The sequence below is a fragment of the Aspergillus luchuensis genome, chromosome 3 (genome assembly GCF_016861625.1).
Source record: "Aspergillus luchuensis IFO 4308 DNA, chromosome 3, nearly complete sequence".
NCBI lineage: Eukaryota > Fungi > Ascomycota > Eurotiomycetes > Eurotiales > Aspergillaceae > Aspergillus > Aspergillus luchuensis.
In genome coordinates this window covers 4477461-4503710 of record NC_054851.1, presented here as the reverse complement: position 1 = coordinate 4503710, position 26250 = coordinate 4477461, and the positions used below count along the sequence as shown (strand labels likewise).

At 54.5% G+C, this 26250-nt stretch overlaps 9 protein-coding genes across 9 annotated transcripts; 3 read left to right on the top strand and 6 right to left on the bottom strand.

Annotated features, from left to right (window-relative positions):
- Positions 1 to 651: 651 nt before the first annotated feature.
- Positions 652 to 3671, bottom strand: AKAW2_31518S (uncharacterized protein; the record flags this gene model as incomplete). The annotated part of the gene is made up of 3 exons (XM_041688152.1): positions 652 to 3252; positions 3358 to 3432; positions 3486 to 3671. The coding sequence occupies 3 exons, from the start codon at positions 3669 to 3671 to the stop codon at positions 652 to 654; spliced, it is 2862 nt and encodes a 953-aa protein (XP_041541965.1).
- A 1916-nt stretch (positions 3672 to 5587) lies between these two features.
- AKAW2_31517S (uncharacterized protein) lies at positions 5588 to 6472 on the bottom strand (the record flags this gene model as incomplete). The annotated part of the gene is made up of 1 exon (XM_041688151.1): positions 5588 to 6472. The coding sequence occupies one exon, from the start codon at positions 6470 to 6472 to the stop codon at positions 5588 to 5590; it is 885 nt and encodes a 294-aa protein (XP_041541964.1).
- An 845-nt stretch (positions 6473 to 7317) lies between these two features.
- On the bottom strand, positions 7318 to 8987 carry AKAW2_31516S (uncharacterized protein; the record flags this gene model as incomplete). Its single annotated transcript, XM_041688150.1, has 2 exons — positions 7318 to 7904; positions 8012 to 8987. The coding sequence occupies 2 exons, from the start codon at positions 8985 to 8987 to the stop codon at positions 7318 to 7320; spliced, it is 1563 nt and encodes a 520-aa protein (XP_041541963.1).
- A 1474-nt stretch (positions 8988 to 10461) lies between these two features.
- Positions 10462 to 11149, bottom strand: AKAW2_31515S (uncharacterized protein; the record flags this gene model as incomplete). Its single annotated transcript, XM_041688149.1, has 2 exons — positions 10462 to 11060; positions 11110 to 11149. 2 exons carry the CDS (start codon positions 11147 to 11149, stop codon positions 10462 to 10464), a joined length of 639 nt encoding a protein of 212 aa, XP_041541962.1.
- Positions 11150 to 12699: 1550 nt separating this feature from the next.
- Positions 12700 to 13152, top strand: AKAW2_31514A (uncharacterized protein; the record flags this gene model as incomplete). Its single annotated transcript, XM_041688148.1, has 3 exons — positions 12700 to 12787; positions 12846 to 12929; positions 12977 to 13152. 3 exons carry the CDS (start codon positions 12700 to 12702, stop codon positions 13150 to 13152), a joined length of 348 nt encoding a protein of 115 aa, XP_041541961.1.
- Positions 13153 to 13917: 765 nt separating this feature from the next.
- AKAW2_31513S (SANT/Myb-like DNA-binding domain-containing protein) lies at positions 13918 to 14608 on the bottom strand (the record flags this gene model as incomplete). The annotated part of the gene is made up of 2 exons (XM_041688147.1): positions 13918 to 14050; positions 14115 to 14608. The coding sequence occupies 2 exons, from the start codon at positions 14606 to 14608 to the stop codon at positions 13918 to 13920; spliced, it is 627 nt and encodes a 208-aa protein (XP_041541960.1).
- A 1563-nt stretch (positions 14609 to 16171) lies between these two features.
- On the top strand, positions 16172 to 18105 carry AKAW2_31512A (uncharacterized protein; the record flags this gene model as incomplete). The annotated part of the gene is made up of 6 exons (XM_041688145.1): positions 16172 to 16246; positions 16300 to 16366; positions 16421 to 16878; positions 16949 to 17188; positions 17242 to 17780; positions 17835 to 18105. 6 exons carry the CDS (start codon positions 16172 to 16174, stop codon positions 18103 to 18105), a joined length of 1650 nt encoding a protein of 549 aa, XP_041541959.1.
- Positions 18106 to 18482: 377 nt separating this feature from the next.
- AKAW2_31511S (uncharacterized protein) lies at positions 18483 to 20202 on the bottom strand (the record flags this gene model as incomplete). The annotated part of the gene is made up of 3 exons (XM_041688144.1): positions 18483 to 19517; positions 19571 to 19915; positions 19978 to 20202. The coding sequence occupies 3 exons, from the start codon at positions 20200 to 20202 to the stop codon at positions 18483 to 18485; spliced, it is 1605 nt and encodes a 534-aa protein (XP_041541958.1).
- A 950-nt stretch (positions 20203 to 21152) lies between these two features.
- On the top strand, positions 21153 to 22279 carry AKAW2_31510A (uncharacterized protein; the record flags this gene model as incomplete). The annotated part of the gene is made up of 3 exons (XM_041688143.1): positions 21153 to 21428; positions 21502 to 21989; positions 22045 to 22279. 3 exons carry the CDS (start codon positions 21153 to 21155, stop codon positions 22277 to 22279), a joined length of 999 nt encoding a protein of 332 aa, XP_041541957.1.
- Between the last annotated feature and the right edge of the window lie 3971 nt (positions 22280 to 26250).

Genomic DNA, 26250 nt, shown 5'->3' with positions numbered 1-26250 from the left:
GGCCTGTTGGCTCCTCGAAGCAGCTGGGTTACGATACCTTTATACCGTGGCGTCCGCGTACCTGGCTTGTGGGCCTCGGCAGGAACAAATATATCCCAAAGGATCTCTTGAGAGGCGTTGTCTCTAATGGAGCCAGGCTGCGCTTTTCATGTAGATCAGTCCCACAACTAACGTCTCGAGAACCGTAAATCCATATGATGGTATGCAGCGGCGATGCCCCATATGAGGGCACGCACTCTCTCTGGATGCCAAGGCCGTTCCCACACACATGGCTGATAGCAAGCAACCTTGCAATCCCGTGCCATGCTATCTCACACTACCACTGCATCTAGAATGCATGGGAGTGCCTCTCGGATTTCTACTACCGCGTGCTAGTATAGATTGATCCAGATGCCGGATGCCGCATTCCGGTATGAACAGTCTAGAATTCGGGAAACTCATAGTGGAAGAATTCAAATTCAGGCATGGCTTATAAGGCGCTGCACAGTACGATATTGTAATTAATGCTGCAACATTCCAAAGTATTGGCTGCATCTCACAGATCAATAAGCGTATCAACGCACAGAGACGCGCGGGATGTTCCACGCTCCTCTGCAGGACACTCATTCTAACACGGACCGAGTATCTGAAGCTAGAGCTACAAAGGGCAGGTCAACTTGGCTGCGGGTCAAAAGCGTGGTCGAATTTGCTGGAATCAAGAGGCTCATGCAGCATCTCCTCGTCCATCCATTGTTCGAACGCAAACCGGGCTGCTGGCAGGCGGTTGTACAGGAAGATCTCGAAGAAATCCGGGGGAATATTCTGCAGCAACCGGGGCCGGAACTGCTGCAGGACCGCCTCCATGGCTTCAAACTGGGTCTTTTTCAGCGTGCGGTAGTCCGTCATGGACGATCCCTCCTCGCCGGAGAAGTAGCCCACGCCTTGGGGAAGGAAGCAGAGAATGTTAGGAGACCCAGCGATACGCGCGAGCTGTTTCCACGGCCATGCCCGCTTGCTCCACTCCTTGACCTTCTCCTCCACCTGGCGATAATCCCGAGCGTCCGCCGGGAGGCCCTGGATGATGTCCCCGACGGTCTGGCCCAACGGGTCCGGGCAGCCCCTCTGGCTATGCTGCTGGCGCAGATCGTGGACATACCAGCAGGTCAACGCAAGCCCAATCCGAGACGATTGCTCATTGCTTTTGTGCCACAGGCCCGCCTCAAACACGCCCGCCGCGCTGCGGCCAAAGGGACGCGTCGTATCGTGCTCTCGGGCCCGCAAATGTGACAGCTGGCGCTTGATCCCCACTAAGACCGCAGGTGATGCGATGTTGAATGTCAGCTGAAGCAATCGATCCGCTTGTTCCCATCCCATGGGTACCCCGCCCAGCGGCATCTGTGCCACTCGCTGCCACGTGCTGGTCAGATCCAGAGCTCCACTGCGTCCTGTCACGGCAGACCACCGCCGTTCCGCCTTCTCGTGACGTGACAGGCCGGTCAACCCACCAACCAGTGACGGTGGCTGACTGGTACGGGACTGGAGCACCTCCGCGACAATTGTCTGGGCCAGGCTGGACCGGAAGGTGTCCGGGGGATCCCCCTGCACGGGAAGCCCTCCTGCCCGCTGCGCCATGGTCCAGAGGAAGCGGGTCTCACTGCGATTCACCTCCCCATCGGACCCGAGGCACTGATGGTCTACCTGCCATTCGGGACAGGGTTGCTGGCACTCGCGCAAATGCTGGGACAAGGCAGTTGTGGCGGCCTGGCAGGTGGAACAGGCCTGTGGGCGCGAAACATCGTGCGCGGACGGCTCTTTGGAGGCAAAGGAGTAGTGCACGACGGCCCCGGTGCTAGTCTGGACTTCTATCAAGGACCAGTTGCCGTGCCTGCTGTCGGGCAACAGCAACGTCCGTGGGAGAGGGTACAGCCGGAGCGAACCCCGGTGGAGCTGGTCCTTCCACCCCACGTCCCCGATCCGCAGATTCTGGGCATGGTGCTGCCGGGCCAGCCGCTCCCCCAGGAGGTCAACGCTGAAGTCTGAGAGACCCCCGGGGGTGCGCAGTTCAGCCAGCAACCGGCTCACATGGGCGCGCGTCAAGGATGCTCCGTAGACTGAGATCGAGTCGTCCTCCGACAGGCCGCGCGACAGGGTATCGCGCAGCGCAGCCCATTCACCCTGCCAAGCGGCTCCAGCATCCCGGTCTGGGCTGTCATGCCGGCCGTCCGCCATGGTCGCATTCGTGACCGTTCCCTCGTGAATGCCAGGCGTCACTGGGGAGGAAGGGAATGCATTCAAGATGGCTTGGCTGATGTTTTCCGGAAGGCACCAGCTGTCTGCCAGCCTGGCGGTGTCGGCTGTGGACAAGCTCGGGGAGGACGATTGCGAGAAGGGCGCGACATCACCAGGGTCAATCGGCGTCTGCCCCGTAGACCATGATGGCTGCATCTGCGGCTCCGGCCATTGAGTGTTCTGCGGAACAAACAATGGATCCAGGCGTGCGCGTTCCGGGGCCTCGGCATCAATAAATGTAATTCCGCAGCGGGAGCCGGACCGCCCGGGGACGCTCTCAGATGAGCCATCAAGAGACGGGGTAGGTTGCTGCATGGAGTCCGCGGAGGTCTCGTGGAATTCCCGGAGCAAGTGGTCGAAGGCAGCCCCCGCGCCCGGCTGGGCGAGCGGGCCACCGCACAGATCCGTGGCCTCCAACGCTACGAATGCATCGTCGCGCCCAGACTGTTGCTCAGGGCCATCGGCCGTACTCCTGTCGCTCTCATCCGTATCCGACATAGAGCCCTGACAGACCGAAGCGAGCTGGTTTTGCCCGCAACCTCGATCTTCCTCCCGGCCGCCGGTCCCGCTACCACTACCGACGCTACCCTCATCGTCCAGTTCCGGCAAGACGCAAGTCAGTCCCTCCACATCCCCGCCTTCGTGGAAGCTTGGGATGGAGTGCTGCCACTCGGTGACCAACGGGCCGAGCTGCCTACTGCAGACATGGTCGGCCGGTCCACCGGCGACCGCGTCGACCTGATTGATATCGGCGGTTCGCCGGCGGGCCACGGCTCTCTCGGTAGGAGCTGCAGATGTGTCGATCCACTCCAGCTTGCGTTTAGAACCCGCCAGCAGTCCCGGCAGTGGGTTTTGCGGACTGGTCATCGCAATATCGCTGAGGTGGGCTTCGATGGCCTGGACATAGTCGAGTGGGTTGGACGAGGTCGGAAACAGCGCCATGCAGGGCTGAAACTCCTCATACATATCACGCAGATAATTCAACTACAGGCACGGTCAGCATGCTCTGCTCTGACGAGGCCCGATCCACGGCCTGTGACAAGGTCTCACCTGGACGTGAGCCAAGCGAGCTAGGGCCGTCCGACCTACCAAGATGTTTGCGGTACACGTTGTGCTTGCGCACCCTTCAGTCCACTGGCCGCACAGTTCCACGACCAGAGGTTTCTACCAGTGGCCCGTCAGTTGCGCCCCAAGGCCATGAGACCATCTGGACTCACCGCAATCTCCCAGTATCTCCTCTGTTCCAACTTAGAGGCCATATCTCGCTGGCCACCACGGGTCCGCGTAGGAGCTTTACCAAACGTCCAAACACAACACCCGATATGCAGCTGCCCCGCAGACCCAGAGGTCTCCTTAGATTCGCAGTCCTTTGCTGTGGCATCTGTGATATCAATCACGGCCATTCTTCTGGTTTTAAAGCTGGGTGCATATTCCTGGTCTCGACACAGTCGGCGAGAAGATCGACGCTCTTATAGCGAACCATGCGTGTCTGAGAGAGCTCCTTTTACACTGCTTGTTGGTATCTGTCAACGCCGCCATCGGACCCGATTAAGGGTGCAGGACGCCGCATTATTTCCAGCCGGGGGCGGGGGAGGGACAAGGAGAGTATGTGTACCATGGTTCCTGCAGTGTACCTTTCACAAATCCCGCACCATTATTACATGATTAAAATGGTGAAGTTACATTGGCGAACTTCCTGTCAAGATGGCACTACCTCCAACGGCTCCCTCCTCTGGCACTTATGGAATTGGCCAGATCGGAAATATTTCTTCATCCCAGAACCCCGGCCGTCACTTACAGCATAGCCAGCTGGGCAACGGAAGACATCGCCTTCCATATCTTTCCTGTGCGGAATATACATATGGACGTCAGTCCCCGGTGTCACACACAATCCCTGCTTGTCGACTGCTGCCATTCGCCGCGTTTCAACGGCCTTCGATAACACTGCCTGGGAGACTGCGGGGCAGTAGATGGGGATAAGGTCTGAAGACCCATGCGCTAGTGGTAATTAGCGGCTAGGGCTGAGAAGCCCCAAGATCCAATGTTGACAACCATGGATAGCGTGTGGTGGGAATCCTGCTGCCTCTTGCATCTCAAACAGGATCGGCAGGGCCCACAGATCTACCCGTGACTACGGACTCACAAGCACTGTTTAGTCCGGCATCCGTAGTCTTTGCTCCAGCGTTCATTTTCCGGATACGTTCGTGAATGATGAAACCGCGTGGGATGATGCAGCAGAAAATGTGCCAGGCTATGACGTCTCTTCCAGCCCTGCAGGAATGGGCGTGTTCAAGATCCCTGGACGGGTGGGAGCCATGAAAAGAGCAGTTTCTATCCCGGTATGATAAGCGTCAATGTTGCCCAAGTTCCAAGGCTCAGAAGTGTTGGGAAAAGCTTCTTCGACCACATGGGTGGCCAAATCTACGTCCGGTTCACCGGTCAAGCTCGCTGGCAGCAACGCCGACGTCTAGAATGGCCTAGTTGACAGAAATTGCCCATTGCGCTATTCCCCTTCAAGACATCTGATGGCCAACCCGGGATACCGTAGGATCAGGAAGCAGATCAGCAGCGGGTGCCCGCTCCGCAAGTGGACTCGGCCAGAAGACCACGTGGATCTCGGATTTCCTCTCCGTGAAACTTTTCATCAACAATAGCATACATTGTGTGGGAACAATTGAGTTTTCAGCTGTTGCGGAACGTGGCATCGGACGGTGTCGATCATCTCTACTCGACGACATCATCCGCCGCATTTGTAAGCCATTCATGAGCGGGCCCGCAAATCCCCGTGGGGCTTCCTAGCGACTGATCCATGGAGATTGGTGCCTGCTGCGGTAGGCGGTTAATATACATCGTACCAGAGGTACAGTAGAGCCGGGAATTGATTTGCTTGGCCGCCACTGCAAGCACAGGAGTGGGAACAAGTGATTACCCGTAGCCGGCTAGCTTAGAGAGGAAGTCCCGGTGTTCGCCTCAGCCACACACTAGTGTGAGTAAATTTTCTTGTATAGATTACAGAAGTCTAGACAAACTCTACTACACTGAACGGCATCATACAAGCGACTCGCGTTAATTCTGCAAGAATTGAACGAGAAAGAGGGGAGAACACTCGCTTGCCAAATGACTCAACAAAATACAGCAGTGGGGATTGCGGGTCCGATCAAAAGCAGCACCCAGCAGATCTCGCGGACAGCCGGTGAACAGACTACACTAGAAATTCTTGCAATGAAAAACAGTGGTCGCACACAGAACACGGCCCAGCTCGCTGGTTGGCCTGCCTGCGTAATCCCATTGACACCGAAGCTTCTTGTGCAAAAGGCCATTATTCGTAAGTAACCTGGGCCTCTTCTGCTGCACAAGCTATTGCGTGTGCAATCTGGACCATCCGCCTGGCCTTCAGTCGGGTTACCCGCAGACCCCGCCGCAGCGCAAGTCGGCGCTCACACGCCACGCACTCGTCCCGGGACGCGGCTCCAGGTTCAGTCACGCCGTCTGCAAGCGACAATCCCTGCCGATGCAGAAACCAATCCATCGGGTTAGGGAACCCGCCCACGGGGACCTGTCGCCCGTCGTCCAGCCGGAGTGATAGGGAAACGGTGTCGCTCAGACGGCGGACGCGGAACCGGACAGGGACGCAATACCGCCCGCACCTTGCGCAGGTGGCCCCATCCGTGACGCTGATGCCCAGAGGCTTGCCGCCAACGACGTAGTCCATCTGGCATGCATCGACTCGTTGGATAGCGCTCAGAAAGACCTCGCCGGAGACCCGGCACCGAATGGTTCCGACGCACCAGTACGACGGAGTGCCCGTCTCGCGCTCCGGAACGGAGACCAGTTCGAAGAATAGACTCTGCGCGAGGAGCCTCAGCAGGCACTGGCGCCCCTGTCTCCCCACCCCCTGTTCGACGGTTTGCCGGATGAGATCGTCCATGGCATGGGCTGCATCAAGGCGGGGCTCCGGTCCCGCAAGGCAGATGTCCAGTCGAGACAAGGCGTCCTGGTCAGCCGCGGCCGCCTGGTTGCGGAAGCGATCCCACAATGTCTTGCCGTCCATGGTCTCGAGGAAGCTACGCAGCACCGGCCAGACGAAATGGCTACGGGGGGCAGGTGCGCACGACCGTTCGGGACCGGGACTGTTCGCGCGGGATCCTCGCGTACCCGTGCCGATGGAAATGAGAATACCAAGTGGGGGTTGCCAGGACCACATGTATTGCAGTTCCTGGCGACAAAGCGCTACTGGGTTGTTGTGCCGCAGGCCCCCGTCCCAACAGGCGCCCAGCGCGGGCAGCACCAGCGGGCGAAAAAGCCTAAGGCATGTCAGCCAGCCGACCAGTCTCGCAACCACCGGACCAGCCACTGATTTGGGGTGCCACCTACAGGGGGACGGCAGATGTGGCGCGGGCACTACATCCAGTCTGTCAGTCACGCAGCCTGGGTTGCGGTAGAAGCGGGGATGCTGACCTCTGCCAGAGCAACGGCTCTTCCTCCGGCGTCTTCGCAAGCACACTACGGTAGCCTGGCCGTGACGTTTACTGAGTTAGCCAAGCACAAAGCGGTCAGAGCTACATGAGGTTGCCACCCGGTCAGGAAGGAACTGAGGAACTTCCCGACCGTCCAGTGCAAGGAACACGTAAAACGAAGTCACAATACCGTGCACGCACCAACATTGCGGGGCCGCAGTGTCGCGGCTTTATAATTAGTCACTAGTGCCGTACCGTCTTCAGTGGTGGTGGTGACCGCGACCTTGGTCTCTAACCTACTCTCTGGGCTGAAAAGCCGCTGTGTATCGCTATAGTGGGCGCGGAGAAGCGATTCGAGCTCGTTCGCGTCGTATAGCCCTCGGCCCAGGGCACTGCGTATCATGCGGCGTGGCCATGAGAACAGACGACTGCATGGTGGACCCTGGAAGAAGTGGAATAGCAGGCGCTGAAAAGCCTCCAGACAGTCTGTCACGGATCTGTGCTTGGCAAAGATGTCGAGTATGATCAGCCCGCCTGCGGTACAGGTGTCAGTCACCCAAAACGGGAATGTGCCACGCGCTGGGGACTATGGTCAGGGAAAAGGACAGGTTGTGTTGCCATCCTCACCGGCACTGGTGCCAAATGCGACATCAATCAGCCCCGGAAGGGAGCATTTGGGCCCCAGGATGAGTTGCAGGCCCAGCAAGATTCGGATGGGGATGACGCCACGAACGCCGCCCCCATCCACGGCGAGGGCACGCACAGCCGCGGTGGGAGGCAAGAGAACCACCGATGTGACGCATGGAGCTTGACACAGTGGGCAGGTCTCGACGACAAAGGCCGACTCTCTCCGCGGGGCGGGTCGACCGTAACGCTCGATGCAGCGGTCACACAGGGCATGGCCACAGGCCAGCGGATGTTGCGGGCGGCACAGAAGGCAACCCAAACACGTACGGTTGCTGTGGAGACGTTCGAAAATCGCCCGCCATTCGGCCAGGTGCTGCACATGGAGCGCTAACGGAATCACGTCCTGGTCCAGCAGGCATGCATGGGCGTCAACCAGCCGTGACTCGATCGAGTCGGCGCGAGCCGTGGCTGTAGCGGAACATGCAACCCCCCGCAGCGCGTCCAGGCAGGGCTGTCGGTAGCGTTGGCGGAACAGATCGCGCGGGTGGAATCCTGGATGCGCAAGTCAGCCTTGGCCCGCCCAGTATATGTACTGCCGGGCGTGGTCGAAGAGATCGGGGCATGTGCACGACCCGACAGCCGCGCGTGGGGGGTCTTACCGTGAGTATCCGGCGGGTAGGCGTCCAGCAGGAGACTCGAGGCGAGGAGCTGGTCCTGCGTCTCGGAGCCAATGGCCTGCGTCTGCTCGAGAAAGTCCCCGATGCAGGCAGCCCACTCGGCTGGTCGGGGCTGGGGGCGGCCCGCTGCGATCAGATCAAACGGCTTCTGGTGGTCCTGAGCCGTGTGGCGGATAGCACCCTCCAGAAAGCGGGCCAGATGACACGCCAAGAAAGATGTCTGTGTCGTCACTCGCTCCCGGGTCGCCCGGTCCAGGGCTTTGAGAATCTCTTCCTTTACCGGGCGATACCTCGCCTCGTCGGAGAGCACGTCGCCCCGTGACACCGGAAGCAGATGCACGCTCGCGTACAGCTCTGATCCGTCCAGTTGCTGGAACAAGGCCTGCCCATCCGACTCGGACACCTCGTCCGCGTCAACCAGGACAATGATACGCGTCTGCAGCGACGGCCGCGTGGCATCACGGCCTGCTACCGCCCATCGATTCAAGAGGCGGCGAACACTGGGCAGTCCCCCGAGGTCTGCAGCAAAGATGCATGTGACGTGAGCAAAGGGAAGCAAGCACCTTGCGACAATGACGTCCTGCAGCGGCAGAGCCGGGTCAGAGCTCCAGGTAATGGGGATCGGCTCGTCGCGGGCCAGCAGCTCGGTGTCGGGCAACTGGCAGTCCCGGAGCGGATCCCCATCAGCGAAGAGAATCGGTCGTTCTGTGGGCCACGTGCGGTGATCGACCCGCAGGTTAAACCCTCCGACTTTGCGTGATGGGTTGTCCGGGAACAGGTAGCGTAGCGCTCGGTCTTTCCGGCTCCGGCCCAGGAAGCAAACCAAGGCCGCCTGTGAGGGGCGCCGAGGGGTGCTTGCCGCCGTCAGCTGCCTCGGCCGGGTCGCATCATACAGCAGGGAGGCACCAGCCTCCTCCGCCACGAGAGCCAGCCAGGCTGTCTGGGGCGCGAGCCGCATCGGACCGGACCGGAGACAAACAGACGCACGTGCCGTACAGCATGTAGGCCATGGTCGGATCCTCAACCAGGAGACCGTGACGCGCCTATATATTCGCCCGTATCATGCCATGGCTTGCATTGGCAGCCGCCAGAGTCGTGGTGCTCTGGGTATCTAGCCCGCGTTCTATTTCTGGCTACCGCCGCCGTTCCTGCTGCGTCCCAGGGCACGCCCGACCAGCCCGACCAGCCTCAATCTCGTCGCCTCCATGCCAGGATAGACGTCAAATGATCCGCAGGGTGTCTACAATATCAACTAATGACCGCCTTTGTCCCAAGGCAGATACCACTGGTAGTCGCTATAGCCCTCATTGCATTGTAAGTAGAGAGACTTTTTTTTTTTCGTCCAGGTCGACATCCTATTCAAATTCCGGATCAGCCCATTATAGGCCCGGCCAATCATTCTGATCAACGTTTTTGGCATCAACGGAAATGCCCAATATAATGCCCGGTGAACCGGTGAACTGGTGAATATTCCAAGTCAATGGGGTCAGTCTACAGGGTAGCAGGTTGATAGGTGGCGGATAATCAAGCATCTTGTAATTAGGTCGGAACCCAACAGTCAAACTCACGTAACTGACGCTGACCCAAACAGCATTTCACGTGAGCTCCCAAGGCAAATAGTGTACTACGCGTCATACGCTATTCCGGATCTGATCTAGCGCGGTCTGGCGGAACCATGCTAAGTGACGGGCGGCCGTACGCGCGGGCGCGTGCTTGATGTGGGTAAACAGGTAAACATACCCAGAAGCGTGTAGACTATATCACGAACTGTACTCCTCTCAACGTCCCGTTGTCGGGGCAATCGTTAGGGAGCTTCTGAATGAGTTGATCTGCATTACGCTGTTGCGGCGACGATTACATCTTCCTGGTCTGGGACTGCCATGTTCAGGATACCTTGACAGAGATGGCCAAACAGGTCCCAACCCGGAGTGTACAGTACATATGGACAACAGCGACAATGTACCAATGTAGCATTCAATGTGACGTCATACATGATTTCTGTTGTGGCTAGATATATATATGTAAGTGTGGGGATGATGCTCTTTGGAGCAGCTGCGCTACTAGCTCTGCGACATATATATTTGTGGCCGGTTGCCCTCTCCATAGCCGGACCAGCCAATATATCCTTATTGCATGACAGTCGTGCTACAGAGTAAAATAGTCATCGACTGTAGCAGTGCAATTACCTACAGTAAGAGTCTCAATGCATACATCATCAGGAAGGCTGGAAGGGTGGATGGTAACGTTACAAGCTGGACTATTGTAAGCAGCTCCGTACACGCGGTTGCAAATATGGTGTAAGAGCGTAGTACTGTTGTACCCTTGGTCTAGTTTGTGTAATTGCATGATGATCAATCCAATTGCTTTTTAATCCAGTATACAACCAACGCCCTCTGAGTTCAATACGATCCATATGATTTATCGGAGGCTTTTTACACGTATAAACGCACCCCTTCCATGTCGATGGTCCACGCCTGCCGCGGTTCCAAAGTGAAGACAGGCCCTTGTGTGTGGTCCGCAGCTGATTTGTCAGCATAGCCGACGCATGCCGCCCGGCAGCTGGGACATGTGACTCTCACCAACTGCGTCTCCTGAGCTTGGCTTTCATATGTCCGTTTCACATACTCTTCAAGGCAAGCCCGATGGAAGACGTGCCCGCAGAGAACTGCCACCAGGCTATTTACATGGCTTTCAAGACAGAATACGCAGGTGAACGGACGAGACCCAAGCCGGGTAAATGAAGTATGGCTGCGCTCTCCACTGCAACTGTTCTGTGGGTCCTGAAGAGTTGTCGACCTCTTCGTGAGCAGTCGGCTGCTGAGCCTGGTAGCATCCGTGGTCGTCAGACCCTCCAGGGCTCCTGAAGGTGCTGTAGAATGGGCGGCGTCTGTATGACTTGGTGGTATGACTATCTGGACTGTAGCCGGAGAGTCATTGTGTTCTGGTCGCGCGCGATCGTCCGGCTCGCTGTGAAGAGACAGTGGGCGGAGTTCATGGTCGTGTGAGATCCGTGACGGTTGACGTTTTGGGCCTATGCTCACCGTCAGCACCATCGACAACGTTATCAGAATGCTGCTTACCGGAGGAGAGCTTTCCCCTCCCTTTCTTCGAAACCCGCATGGTACCGTATCTTGGGGAACTGCGTACAGCCCAGTGGTGCCGATTATTCAGAAAAACATTCAGGGCGGCGCAGTGCCTCTGCAAACTGGGAGCAGAGATCTTCTACTCTAGGTTGTACCTGAACGTAAGGCTATTTATGCCGTATTCCTGGATCAACGGGTCAGGACAGTAATATTCGCGCAAGCATCTACAGTTGAAGTGCTAGACCAGACCCACACCCGACGCCGTGGCTTGTACATCCCAGGATGGGGTGTACGGAACAGGCATCCCCTACATCTACGGGAAAGGCTATAAAGGGGGCCCATCCGACTCGTTCCCGACTACTCTCAAGCTCTTAATCCGGACATACAGTATCATGGATGCTACGTGGGCTCAGGTATGCAGACTTGTTCGTTTCGATTCGAACCTTATACTTACCTTTCTAGTATTTGAGAGTTAAGATTGCAGAGATCCTATTACTTCTGCGCATTCATTCAAACCAATTTTCGTGTTTTGTTCTTGTGGTGAAGGGTGTTCTGTTGTACCTAAACCCGCTGTACCCTGGGCTAATCCGGAATGTGACCCTCATTGGAATCAGTATATGTCTGGTTCTCTACCTTGTCCGCAACGACCGATGTATCGACCAGTCGGTCCTATCTCGTGCAGACGGTGTAGTGCTCGCTGGGTTCTACATTGTCACGTGTCTTGTCAGTCTAGTAAACTGGCTATGCCCCGGAATCCTACCCGAACCGAGAGTCGCCACCGAGGCGACGATGATAACGGTATATTTATCGTGGATGGTACAGCGGTGGATGATGTGTACTGCGCTCTGTGCTGCCAGTCATGGCTCCCCAACAATCTGCAAACAACTGCCTTCTTTGTGACGCCTGTCTGGTCCTCGTGTCGCGCCTCTGCATCTATATTTCTGGTGTCGGCAATACATACTGTATCCCGCTGCAGCACATTGTCGGTTTTCTCTAAGACAAGCAAAAGCAGTACTACGATACTGTACTGTACCTAGGGTCCTGTACAAGCCATTCTCTACTCACGAACTTCATACTTAGAGTGCGATGGTACGTTTGGATTAGCGGGCAGGTACTATAAGACTTCCTGAGACTCGGAATGTACGTAGCTGAGCTATAGTATCTTTACTAGGTGCTGGAATAGTGTGCTATGTTTGAGCCGTACTCAAGAGATGAAGGCCTTGGAAAGCCTTTCCTGGTATACCGTATCCTGAGACTGGGGTTTGACTTTCTCATGTGGAAGACGACCTACAGAGGAGCTAGAAAGTGGATACCATATTATTCATACAATGGGCTGTTTTCAAACCCGAAATGCCAATATATGCTACTCCAATACTATGTTAGCACATGGAGGAATGTAAATGAATTCTATGTTGTTATGGCGAGGCTGGGTATGCCCCAGGACACAGGACCAACGAAAAGCCATTCATCACGTGGCCACTAGCTATTTGATGGACGGTAAACCTGCAGAAATATCTTCGTTTGCCATTACCCCACACGGCTCGTATACGTCCAGGATTTGGATATACCAACTCTGTCGGTTCCAATATGAATTCAGCGACAGGTTATCCTGGAGGGGGATTTTTTGGGTATTTTGATACGATGAACGCATTGATGCTCCGTCAGCAGATTCTAGGTACTTAATGCTGGGCCCGGGTTTGGTGGACTAGAAGTTAACAGAGAGTCAATCAAAGCGAATGCGAGAGTAGTATTTCCGGACATCTCTGAAACCGAACTCATAACTGGGAGGGAAACAGTCGAAAAGGAGGGTGATTACGGTCTGTTATCCATCACTTACCCCTCTAATGATGCTAACCTCTTCCAGCGAAAACTCACTACTATGCGTATATAACTTGTCCAAAAGAATCCAGCGGTTCCTTTGATGTCCTCGCTAGGAGCGAATCTGAAGAACGGAAAGGTGCACTGTTTGACTTACTGGAGCTTCTGGAGAGGAAGACATTCGCCATCATGGAGAACGTCTGTGCCGCAAAGGAATCCTGAGAAATGCACAATTGGGCCATACGTTACTCACCATGGAGACCCACCAGGGATATGGGTTAGGCGCTAGAGCCAACAGTTTATAAACACGGTTCTTGGACTTACATGATCTTTCAGGTTCCTTTGTTAGTATGTAGTTAGTAAGATCCATCCTGAGATTGTCGAGTGAGCTGAAAGCGTTTCACGGTGGGGCGCTGAGGTAGCAGTTGTCCGGTACGGTTGACGAAGGTATTGTGGAACCTATGTGGAAAATCGATCCTTGCCTACCAACTTGGCTCTATACGACCTGGAGTTACTAAACTCTCCGTAATATAATGGCCGCAAGGTATAGAAAAGGGAAGAAAGGCATCTCGCTTAGCGGGCTAGCTTCCAACCTTTGAGTGTTCCTAGAATGCTGATTCTGGGCTTTTGGATCTAAGATACCGTAATCTTACAGACGTATTATTACCGGACAGAGCCTACCGGTTATGTGCCAGCGAGTCTTGACAGGCTAGCGTACCACCTGGTTAAGGTTCGAACACAACTCGTCTGACATATAATCTAGTACTGGAACGGTTCAAAACTGTGCAATGCGGGGCCGTAGTACGGATGCGTACTACACTGGCAGTTGGTAATAGAAAATCCTTCGTGCAGTTCAGTATGGATTGCCACCGCCCGGCCGCAAATTGTCCATCGACTTCTTTGGTTGTTACAAAGGACCTAAGATCATAGTGGAAATGTATCTGCGCCAGACAGCAGGATTTTAATAGGACAACGCAGGAAGCCCTCTCAAGCTATGTGTTGTGCAGCTGCTGCGCGGCGCGCGATCTCCCATGGTCCAAGGTGCCACACCAGGGCTTCGATATCGCGCTCGGGAAGACGTGTTTTCTCGCTTACGTGAGCCCAAAGCTCCGACTTGTATCTGTACAAGGCACGAGGATCAGCTCGCCAAGTCAACCGTATCTGGGGAATGACGGGTCACGCACTGCTGATACCAGTACGCTATGCTGTTCTTCCAGCTCTCGTTCCACTCAGGCCGGTGTCGGAGGAAGGCGTACCGGCATTCGCATGCCTTGGGAGTGCGGCCAGGTAAATGCTGACTAATCTGTTCCCACCTCTCTCCATGATCGTGCATGGCAATGACAGCGGCATCCTCATCCAGGGCCCAAGCTGTTGGTGGCCCCTGGCCGGGAGGTTTTGGGAATGCCCGAGCCAAGCTATTCAGCTTTGCCCGTCCACCGGCTCGCCTGATGGATGGATCTCCTGCAGAGTCCGCCTCATTGTTGTTTTTGTCAGTCGGGGCAGCTTCAGGATCGACGCTGTTCGAGTCCACGCTGTCCACTGCACTAGGCGGGGTCGCTTGGGCGGGGTCGCTCAACAGGCACGACACTCCTGGGGGGGTGGTAGCAGCAGTGATCGAAGGCCCTGTTGCCACATTCGATCTTGTGGGGTAGCGGCTGCCTGTGCTTTTCGGGAGCATTGATGTCTATCGATATATTTTGGATTAATCCTAATTGAACTCTTTGGCTTCCAGTTTTATAGTGGCGAAGATGATGAAACCCTTGTGAACAGCTGGGAGGATGGCATTATATAATGGTGATTAATCGTGTTACTGTGAAAACTAGCGCTGTTCTCGCAATTCCCCTGTCCGGGACATTGTAGGATTTGAATCGCAGTGATTTCACATGGAGCATCTGCTCACGTATTCTACCCATGATGAACTAGGTGAACTTTGATACATTGCCAGCTTGGAGAGTTTGGAAATTGTCCTTGGATTACTACTAAGAGTAGAACAGAGAAGGCGCTTCTTGACTCGATCTACTCCACCATTATGGACGGATCGCGACGAATGCCTACTCTGACTGTACTGCCAGTCTCAACTTGGAAACCTGCTTATGGACAGATCAGTATGTACTGTAAGCAGACCAGTGATACAACCAAAATTAACTGGAATAAAAACTGTATAGCATGTCCATGTCGGCCACTGACTCTGCCATATGAGTAAAGGACCAGGGTGGTACCAAGCTGACTCATGGGAGACGGCGGTGGGACGGTCCAAGAGGGCATCCACAGGTCTAATCCAAAATGATAAGATAACCAGGCGCAAACTAACCATACCCAGCCGCATAGTAAACTATAACCTCTGACCGGCCAAGATCAATATCGCATTCCAATGGCGAGTCTGAATTGGGCTCATGTCATTCTAATCATTTCGGGACCTATCACGAGCGATACGCTATATACCCTCGGGAATCCACAATAGCCGAGAAAAGTGACCCACCACCTTCCATGCAGACTGTTGTTATGTGTTATGTAATCGGAGTACTTGGCATGAGGAAAAGCACAAAGTTCGGACCGGGGACTGTTACAGCAAAGCCCACGGTCCCACCGTTCGCATAATGGGCTGGCAGGCTAGAACAAAGCCATGACACATATACAAATGCCTTCTGGGCACAAGTCCAAGTTAGGACGTTAGGCATCATATAGTACCTGAAACAGATGGGAAACAGGGAGGTGGAATCTGTGCTGGTTCAGATAACTTGATTCTTCCATTGTCCTGCAGATATTCGCCTGCGAGCATACTATGCAGTGACTTACTCGGCAATACTAAGAAGGCGACATGCTCAACAGCAATAGCTGCCTTGTTATGGAGTGCCTGCCTTCAGCCATTTACAAGAACGGTGGACCTGTAGCTGATTTGTGAGATTCCAGTATTACTGTAAGAACTACCAAGTAGAACGCCCCATGGCTAGATCTTCCAGTCAATGAGCCCTGAAAAGCCACAGCCGTCATCTCTCACAACGCATTTTCAGAGGTCGATAGCCAGTGAGGGCACCACTCATTCCGTAGATGTAGCGACTGATATGAATTGGTGTACGGATTCGGTTTTGTTTCCCTTAATGGGACTAGGAATACTTTCGTGAGCTGGAATTCTCAAGGATATATGAGCCCATACATACCTGCTGCACCCTTCCTACCCTCTGGACCGCTGGCTCATCTCTCGCTTTGCTGGCATCAATAATTCGAAACCCCAATAAAAAAAATGCTTCACACGAGCCACCTAGCCCTGCCGTTTGTGTTCGTTCTCTACATTCCCTTTGTTTGGGCATGGATCCAGGTAAGCGAACGTCTAGGCGGTAACTATCAAAGACGTCACTAAGCACAAAACAGAGCTTGCAGATTATGGACGCTGTTCACGGCCTACCGGAGGGCCAGCCAGGATATGTGCGCAATTTCAGTATGTTTCCGGATGATACTGCAGCCATTGTACAGTAGACACTGAGGCAACTAGCTCCGGGCACAAGCGGGACCAACCCCATCCTCGACGATAGTCCACAGGCCCTGGTTTGCGGAGACAATCAACGCGTGCCGCTCCAGCAGCGCCAATGGCCTCGGCTTGAGGCACTGCCGGGCTCGTTGATATGTCCGCGCTATGCGCCAGGCACATGGCACAATGGTTCCGCTATGGGGGAGATTCACTGGTACGGCGCAAACATCCGCGACGTGCCTGATCAAACCACACTGGCCGAGCTTCGAAAATCCCCCCTGCAGGCGGGCGAGAAAAGCAGGGTGGGAGATCACGACAGCTCTGCTGTGGATGCTAAGACAGCAGAACTGGCAGAATATGCATTCCCGCCTGACGCCGGTTCGGAATGTCAGCACGCGTTTCAGGTCCCAGCACAGGCCACTGATCTTCTCACGGTGTATTGGATGTGGAATACGACCCAAAGACATCGTGACGGCTTTTTGGTATGACCTATAATGATTTAACCCTGCACCTGGATCTGCACTCATACGGACTCCTAAACACTCGTGATAGATATACATGGCCTGCTTCGATATCCACATTATTCTTGAACACGAATCTGACCAGCTCCCAACATCGAAAATTCATTCCACCAGCCATCCAAGTCCAGGCCAGGCAAGTGCCACGCCACATACCGTACATAAGACGATCGAGAATCCCAGTCCGAGCATGAATCAGGGCGGTCTGGGACCGTCTTTCTCGGCTGCTGACTGGACCGGCAGTGTCATTTCAGCAACTTGCTCTGCGAGCCTTGTAGGCAGACGGGCGGATTGACTGTGGTCTCGCATGTGCTAATGCTTCAGCAGGGGTTGTTCTGCTCGCCCGCTAGTCCGACTCTGCCTAGCGCCACCGCCGCAGGGACAGGTCCCCAGTCAACAAGACCAGCGGATACACCTACGGTGTCCAGCGCCCTAGCAATGATAGCGTCAGCAACATGGCTTCCAAACCCGGTTGGCTCTGACTCGTGGCTCCGTGTACATACCACATCAACGTCTCCTTGGCGTTCCCGGAGCCTACAGGACCTTACTGTTTCGAACACACTGGCTACTGTAACAGAGAGCGATGCTCCCTCGACGGCCGCCCTTGATACGGAGACAGTGGAGACATCTTCGACATCCACGACGCTCCATACAACATCCACAGGCTCCAGAGACGACATAGGTTCGGCGTCTGATACAGGCCCTTCTCAAGTCCGTGCCACTGCCACCAACAATGTTGGTTGGGGCAGCATTGTCGAATCCAGCTACAAGACCATTGTTTATTGTTCTTTTACGGAGCGCTGTGGGCATCCGGGTATTTCCTCATCTTCTCTCCAATCGGCCTGTGAGGCCCTTGTCAAGGATGGGTATGTGGGATGGTTCCCTCCAGAACGGTGGCGGTGGCTAACCTCCAGTTCCAGGTGCGCTAACCCCTCTGTCGAGAGTAACGACTTCTTCGGATCGTTGGAGTTCACTGCCAATGACCAATTGACCTCCTGCACGGACTCGGCACCTTTGACCATCGAGGGTTGCCAGGATGGTTTCAGAGGTGCCGCAAGCTATGTTGACAGCCAACTAGCACGGAGCGGTGATCTTGCTTGTGCAGGCTTCGTCAACATCGCAAATGCCGCAGGCGATGAAGCAGGGGCCGTTACAGTGAGCGGCATATGCATGCCTGATTTTCCAGCATAAGGACCGTGTACACGTGCTGGGTCTTGCTCGGTCATCTACTATATAATGCTCTTGATTATGTAGATTCGCTTTAACAATAGACGAGTCAAGCTCCTGCAATGTGGCTATCAGAGTCAAGGCAACCCTGACACTGGTCTTACTACTGTAACCGTCTATGATATTTCGTAGTTCGGAGCCTGGTGAGGGCTGCCTCTTAACAACATTGTATGTTGCCGTGGAACGATAAAAAGCTTCGAACATGTCCATATCATTCTAAGCAAGAGTAGAGGGTGCGGAAGTGTGAGCTTGAAGGGCGGGCTGGAGCTGGACCGCCCCGTGACATACAACATACCGGGAACGAGAGGGATCATGCCGGGGAACCCGCTCGTAGCCCTTGACTAAATCTCCATTTCCGGCGCCAGTGCGCTCCACAGTGAGCATCGATCCGCTTGCTGCGGCGGGATTGGCTCCATCGCGGTAGTGTTTGTCTGTATTTTGAGCCGTTGCCCCAGGCCGGGCTTCCACGCTTCCCAGCGCGGTGCTTGGCTACGCCTGCGAGGGTTCGGATCCAGTGCCTTCACGAAACTGATCCAATAGTCCATCACGGTGGCGACCGCATTCGCGTTGATCCCGTTGTAGCTCGTGATCTCGCTATTACCGGCGAAGCCGACTCCGAAAATGGCGCTCAGCTCGAAGATATGCGGCACACCCAGGCCTTCATCGACCAGCTGGGGGGCTCGCACGTTGTATCGGTAGCTCCAAACCCTGCCGGACGGGAGGTGATCTGCCATGGACGCTGCGATGCGATTGCCCGGGCACGTAAAGGCAGCGTCACCATAGGCGGCAGACGCGGACGGGAAATAGGCTGCATGATCCGCCACGGGTCGCATGCGAGGATATGCATCACCGATGGCGGCCAGGCTGGCAGATGACAGCCCTGGGTAGTTGGCGTTGAGAAACCGCGACATGTCAGACGCGTCGCTGGCGTTATAAGCAAAGGTCGACCCCTCGTTGGTGTCGTCACCAACGAGCACGGGAATTTTCACGGTCTTGCCCTGATCGAAGAGCCGAGACAACTGGTCTTGCACCACCGCACCGTCAATGACGGGCAGAAAATACCACAGCGGGGGCGGATCCACGGCGGCGTCTGGAAATGGGTCCACCACGTTGCCCTTCTGTATCGCTGCCAGGTCCGCAGACCGAAGACACGCCAAGGCAGACGATGCATCCGAGCAGCCAACGCGATGTACAAACCGTGTGTACTGGAATTCCATCTCGGCAACCGTGCGCAGTGTGGGCCAGAATGGAGACTCCAGCACCGCACCGGCAAAGAGTCCCTCCGCTCGGCCGCCATACGCGGTCATATGATGCGTTACCGAACCCGCGCCGGCGGAATCACCATGAGCGATAACGTGGTCCGGGTCGCCCCCAAACTACAACCGAGCAGGTCAGCGCCTGCGCTATAGCAGTTCGGACCGTGACCTACCTGGCTGATATGCTGCTTGACCCATGCGAGGGCCTTTCGCTGGTCTAGCAATCCCACGTTCAGGTCTCCATCCCGCCGGATCTCCTCGCTGGCCAGGAATCCCAGGGCCCCGACACGGTAGTTGAAGTTGACGAACACGAGGTCGTAGCCCGAATGTTGAATGACGTTCGTCCCGTTGAAGTTGGCGTTGGAGTTGGATGCATAACCGCCGCCCTGAATGTGCACCCACACCGGCAGTCTGGAGAGGGTGGTTGCGTGGGAGGGGGTGAACACGTTGATGAACAGACAGTCTTCCCCCACAAGCGGGCTTATCTCCTCTCCGACGCCGATGCAGGTTGGCCCAAACTACGCCGCCGCCCAGTCTGTCAATACGCGCCTTGATGGGAATGCGATGGAGGGTCGCCTACCTCGAATGCATCCTGAATGAATGATGTGCTGCTCGGATCCCCTGGTGCACGGAACCTTTGCTGGCCCAGGGGTGGTGCTGCGTACCTCATCCCAAGGTATTCATCCACCCCGGCAGGCAGTCGAACCCCACGGTAGCGAGCATAGCCCAGATCGACCTGGGGAGAGCCGTCCACGCTGACCGCGCAGGCCCCCAGGAGAATGACCAGAGAATATTCCCAATGCATCAGAAGCGTAGAGAGAGAACTGCGCAACTATTGTCTGCTACGATGATGCCCCTGTGCACGGCCATTACTGAGCCCCTTCCCTATCCACGTGACCATCGATAGCAGCCAGAGGCGCAGACCTGCTCCGGTCGGCAACCGCGTCACGGGACTAGAAGTCAAGCATTCCTGCCAAGGCGGGTGGAAAAGAACCTGGTGGCTTGGTGGCTGTACGTGGGAGTGATTTTGCTTCCGTAACCCAACGACTGGTTAGCGCTCTGCCTGATCCTGTCCAGACAAACGCAAAGTGGCATTCAGTTGCATGACGCGTACATTTGTTTCTAGACTGGCCCCCCTCTCAACGAGTTTGCACACAATGCGCGATAATCTCTCCCCGCCACAGAGGGTCATACTCGACCGGCAAGGCAAATCCGTCCATCACTATGGAGTTGTCTCTGGGATAGATCGCCAAGAATGACTGCGTCGATCGGGTTCCACTTGCGGAAAAAGCTTGCAACACTGCTTGGATTATGGTTGGCTGTAGAAGATAGATCTTACGGCCGAAAATGGTTACGGGGCGTCCCATCATCCGTTTCGGCGGATCGCTCCACCGACGCTTGTCGGTTTGCCGCTTTGGGCCAAGCTCCACCGGTGACCTTGGGAGTTGGATCTGATCGAGAGGTGTAAAAGCCTTACCACATCCGGAAAATCCCCCAGAACCCACCTGCTGGGCCCTAGTCGGCTGTGGGATTGGGCGCGCCGTAGATCGATGACTACAATACATGCCTTCCGGGACATTGTCCGGACCAGCCTGGAACAGTCCATATGCTCCAGCTGCTCGATTCTGTTGTGGTGCTGCTCGCTCACCGCTAGGAGTTACTATTGTCTCAGGCTCGAATAAGACAAGCCTGCTCCCCCGTGCTTGAACAGTGTTGATCGCGGGAAAGTCCCAATCAAATGCGCTTGTCGTGATCATGTCGTCGGGATCCAATGTACAGCTTGAACAGAAACAGTACCTGCTCCCGTACTTTGAATCTAGCGTCGCGGTTTTGAGCACGATCGGCGTCTGCCTAACCGGAATTAGTCTTTGGGCCATTGCGATCACCCGTTTCAGTCCTCTACATGCGGTCCCGTTGTGCACATCAATCGCCTGTGCGGTCGCAAACGGTCTCTGCTACTATGCTTTCTATACAACCAGTGCACCGCTACCCGAGGCCATCGCTAGCGTCTTCGCAGATATCTTCTGGTTGGTAAGTTCGTGCTCCGGCGAGTGACCGGCCCGGGCGTTGGGGGCGGGAAGCGAGAGCTGACCCAAGCCTGCAGCTCCAGGAAGCGGGGTTGCCGCTGTACAGCTATCAGATCCTGGTGCACATGCTCCATGGACGCGCACGGTGTTTCTACAAGAGCACCTTCTGGACCGCGCTCAGCATGGTGGTGGTCATACGCATCGCCATCGCCACCATGCGCGCGATCCAGATCCTCGACGGGTCGGTGCCGCTGACCAGGGCGATCAACTTCCTTCATATCGGTTACTTTAGCTCGATTGCCATCGCCGAAACATACAGCTCCGTCTTGCTGATCGGATTCCTTCGGAAGGCGTATCAGACGGCGCTGATCGTTTCCTCCATGCGACCGGTTTTGAGGTATCTGTTATGGTCGACTGAGATACGCCTCTCGGGCCTCTGTCTGGTCGGCATTGTGCGCGCTGCGACGTACCCATTCCAGCTTGTTGAGCAGCATGCCGTGAATATCCCTAACCAAATTGACCGTTTTGTCTACTCCCTGGAGTGTCTATTTCCCGTACTTCTGATGTGAGTGGGTTCGCCCCTCAGCCATCGAACCTTGGCTTACCTACCTTGCTGCCAGCATTGACATTGTTGTTCCAAAGGACCGAGGAGCTGGTGAATTACATAAGATTATCTCGGTCTCCTCTCGAGATGTGCACCACGCTAGACGTTCTCTGCCCTCCCCGCTGGATAGCTGGTCTTCAGCCCCACCGGTGCCGGATAAACAATGTACCAAAGGTATCACAACACCCGAGTCGACTGACCTGACAGTCAGCTGCCGGTGCCATGATACGCAGCCCCGCCAACAAGTCTGATGAAAGATGCGTGATCTTTCGTAGCCTTGACAAGCTACAATATGACCGACAGTGGCTATGAGCACCCTGCAAACCACCAAAGCTCATGGAGCGGGATCTGGACGACAGGGAGATGGTAGTCTGAAATTATTGAGTCCTCGTCGCGTAGAGAGCCTATGATAGTAGCTGAATATTCCATGATACGGTCGCGAGCACCAGTCAGGCGGCGTCTTTCGTGAAAGTGACCATGGTCATTGAAACGCTATGGTAAACAAAAACTGTTAGTGGCGAACAGCAAGACCAGAGGCTTGATACTCAGCCTGCGGGGACGAGAAAGCTGAACGGCCCGTTGATCTTCTATTGACAATCGGCTGTAAGCGACCAACGATCTTGAAGAGTGTCCGACAAGATCGCTCAACAGCCATAACAGTCATATGGGAAATTTACCCTTCAGCACCACACACTTTTCACCAATCGGGGATTGGGCTCTATGATATATTAGATGGCCTTCAACATATCCCAAGTTTACTCTCCATAGAGTATTTTCTGTACTGTTCGCGAAATTGGAGCGTTGATGATTGGTCTGCCTAGGTGGACGATACTCAACAGTACGTGGGTAGTTTTGCTCCTTAGGCTTCATATCTCAATAAGATTTCATAGTCCTGCACCTGTTACCTAATTAAACCACTGCTTAACACCGGTGATTGTTCTTCTAAGCCGTAGGATCCGACAAGGAACTTTGCAAGGGTATTATCTACACCCAAGAACTGTTTCCCATGCTTCTATTCTAAGAAGGCAAGTAGGCCCAAGATTGTTGCAATGTTTGCATACAGAGATAGCATGGCCCGTTCCCACACTTGGCGCTTGTGTACAAGCGTGTCTCAAGAGTCAGCACGAACAGGCCAAGAGCTTTCGTACAATAATCTATTCTTAGTGAGTCTGGCCGATTGCAGAGCCCTGGATGGAAATCCAAGTTCTCAACCGATAGCCATGGATAGCTCTTTACTATTTTCTGATGATCACACCAGTAGGCTCTCCCGGGCCAAGGTTTCAGGCTTGATTGAGTGTGTTCCCCTACATCATCTGATACTAATGCAAGTAACATGCAGCATATAGTCTAATCACAATTCAAGCGGCAAGTATGAAATAGCCCAGAATGGCCAAGCGGCCACAGTATCTGTGCAAACAATGACATAGATATGAGGAAGTAGCAGAGAATATCCAGGCAGCTGACCCATGGCCTCTACATAGCGGAAGGTGATACATACCAGAATACAAGAGCCTGGAATGTCGTGGATAGCATACGTAGGAGAATCTGTAAATATAAATGAGGCCTTGTGCTTTGCTACTTAGCCATCTCAACCTTCCAGGAGTGCAGGGCTCTGGGACATCAAGTAATACGCAACTGCACCCGATAAAGGATTGCAATGGTAAGTGGACTGCATGTTCCTAATGAAAACCTCGAGCTTCTGCTATGGCAGTAACTTAACATAATGTAGGACCACATGCAACCCGCATCCAGGGACATCAATGAGTTCGTAACGCTCTCGCCAAGGTTCGGAACTGCTATTAGCTGACACGGGTGCAGGCCCTTTCTGGAATACCACTTGCAGCAATATTTTCCGCCCTCCTGTGCTGCATTCCTTTTGCAACGGTTGCTCAGATGCCGAACAGAGGAACCACTCCCAGTGTCAGTCCCAGAGACTACTTTGCACCATGTCCGACTCCTCATCGGTGCCCACAGTCTGTCTTCGTTCCTCACCGGACTCGGCGTTCGGCTGTGGCTATTTGGCCCGGCCAGTCCAACCATGGCCCCTGAAACCGAGCCTGTAGGCCGCCTGGCGGACTCACTCCACGCGCTAATCCGGGGCACAGATGCTGAAGGAAGTAGCGAAGCGAGGGAGATGGCATTGATACAGCTCTGCCGGAAGGTTTGGTCGGCTTTGCCGGCATCGAACATCTGGCAGTGCCTATCACCCGAGGCTTCCGATACACTGAGGCAGGCATATCAGTTTCTCGCAGTCTGTTCATATCCCATGGAGGCACAAGCAGACCTTCCATGGCCAGAGCTCGATGCTTACTGCCATTCCCGATGCCGTGGGGCCTCTCATGAGGCAGCGCTGGTTAGTGCATATCCTCTGCAAACAAGCACACGACTCGTACTCAGTGACATCGAGTGCCTCCTTCTGCGAACCCATTCGACTTGTGTCCACCATCCATCCGGCATTCTAATCCTGTCTCATCTCCGATCACTCCTCTCAAATCTCACTAACGTGGTCGTTTATCTTTCGAGAGCTTGGTTGGACCGCAGTTTGGAGAGTCAAGATCCCATTTTCCTGGCACCTAGGCTCTACTGGGTTGGCGGAGCCTTCCTAATGACACAGAACTATGCTGACCTGGTCCATACTGGGAAGCAGTCAGCGTGGTGGCCTTTTGTCGCCATGCTGCAATGCCTCGCTCATGAAATCAACCTTTCAATACAGACTCTTGACGCGTTCCCGGCATCATCTCCACCTAGGCGTCTTCCTCGGATGGACACCCCGCTGTCACAGTCACTGAATGAAGTGCATACCAATTTTATTCTGGTGTCCCTTGTGGAGTGGATTGGCCGGACACACCCTCATTAGCTAGTGTCTTATGTGTAACTCCCGGTTATATTATTGGGGTTCACTGGAGGAATGAGAGTCTCACCGCCATGCTCTGCGCGCTGGCAAACCAGACCCTATGAAGCTATTCTGCGTTGCTTGTAAGCATCTGCTGGAGAGCGATTTATGATAGCTTGGGTAAACCAGACTGGGAAACAAGATACCTTTGAGTTATGTTCTACTAGTGTGTAAGGTATGAAATATCTTTGCAGCTTTAGGGAAGATGTAATTTTGCTTGAGCAATCTGTTAATGCTATTCAGTCCACTAGGCTCCAGAGACTTGACACATAAGCAGTTTCATATCACTAGCACTCTTGACTGGAAGAATACGAGCCGATTCAGCAGAGCAGGATGTTGTTGGGGGCTTCACTCATGCATGGGCCATTCTGAAGCAGTGATAGTAGCAGTGCCGGCCGAAATCTGGAAACCTCAAAAGCCTCGCTACTTAAGCTTAGCAGAGACTATGCACAGCTTGCATGTCTTTATATCGCTGGATCGAGCCCACCATAACCAAGAATCGTCTACAATTTCCTGGTATGTTGGCCTGGAGTTGTTGCAGCGTCAAGGATGAGACTAATATGAATACAGTTCAGTATCTTCGGTAGATGGTATTGGCGGAGAAAATGGACGTTACAATGGTGCTCAAGAAGGAACCATCGTTTAAGCATAGAGCCGACGTCACCCTTGGGGAGGCTAATGCGCGCTTTCCAGCGAGCTGTACTGCTAGCTGAGAAATTCAATTTGGCAAGGATGTCGCTGCACAGTAGCAGTGGCCTATCGATTCCCTAAGCAACACATGAGTGCAGTGATTGTTGCTTCGCACTATCCTACCTTCCATACAGTACCAGTCCCTGGTCCATGACTCCAGCTGGTTCATGTCTTTGCCAGCCGGCTTTAGCATTGGAACAGCACACGGCTTCTCAATTTCCTCACTGGCCGCTCCTACTCACCGCCTTTCCCCTTTACCCGCCTGTTCACCCGTCAGTACTACTTACGGACGAGTATCACTTCGTATTCTGGAATTATGGCTCACGCATGTAAGATCAGTATGCAGATTTCCTTGCAGATTTTTTTCTTCAGGCCCAGACTAATCGACCGATGCGTTGCGAATGAACCCGAGGCAGCTGCATTGCATGAACAGCGAAATCCGAGATGATCCGGTGCCTGTTTGCTCTGTTTGTTTGTCTCTTCTATATATCCGGCCGAGTCGCTTGTCTGTTCTCTTAGCTGATCTCCGCTTTCAATACTTTGATAGACCACTATATACAAGACACATCCGAAAGCTCACAAATATTTTCAAGACTTGTAAGCTTGTTGACCCTCTCCTGTATCATATCCACATTAGTC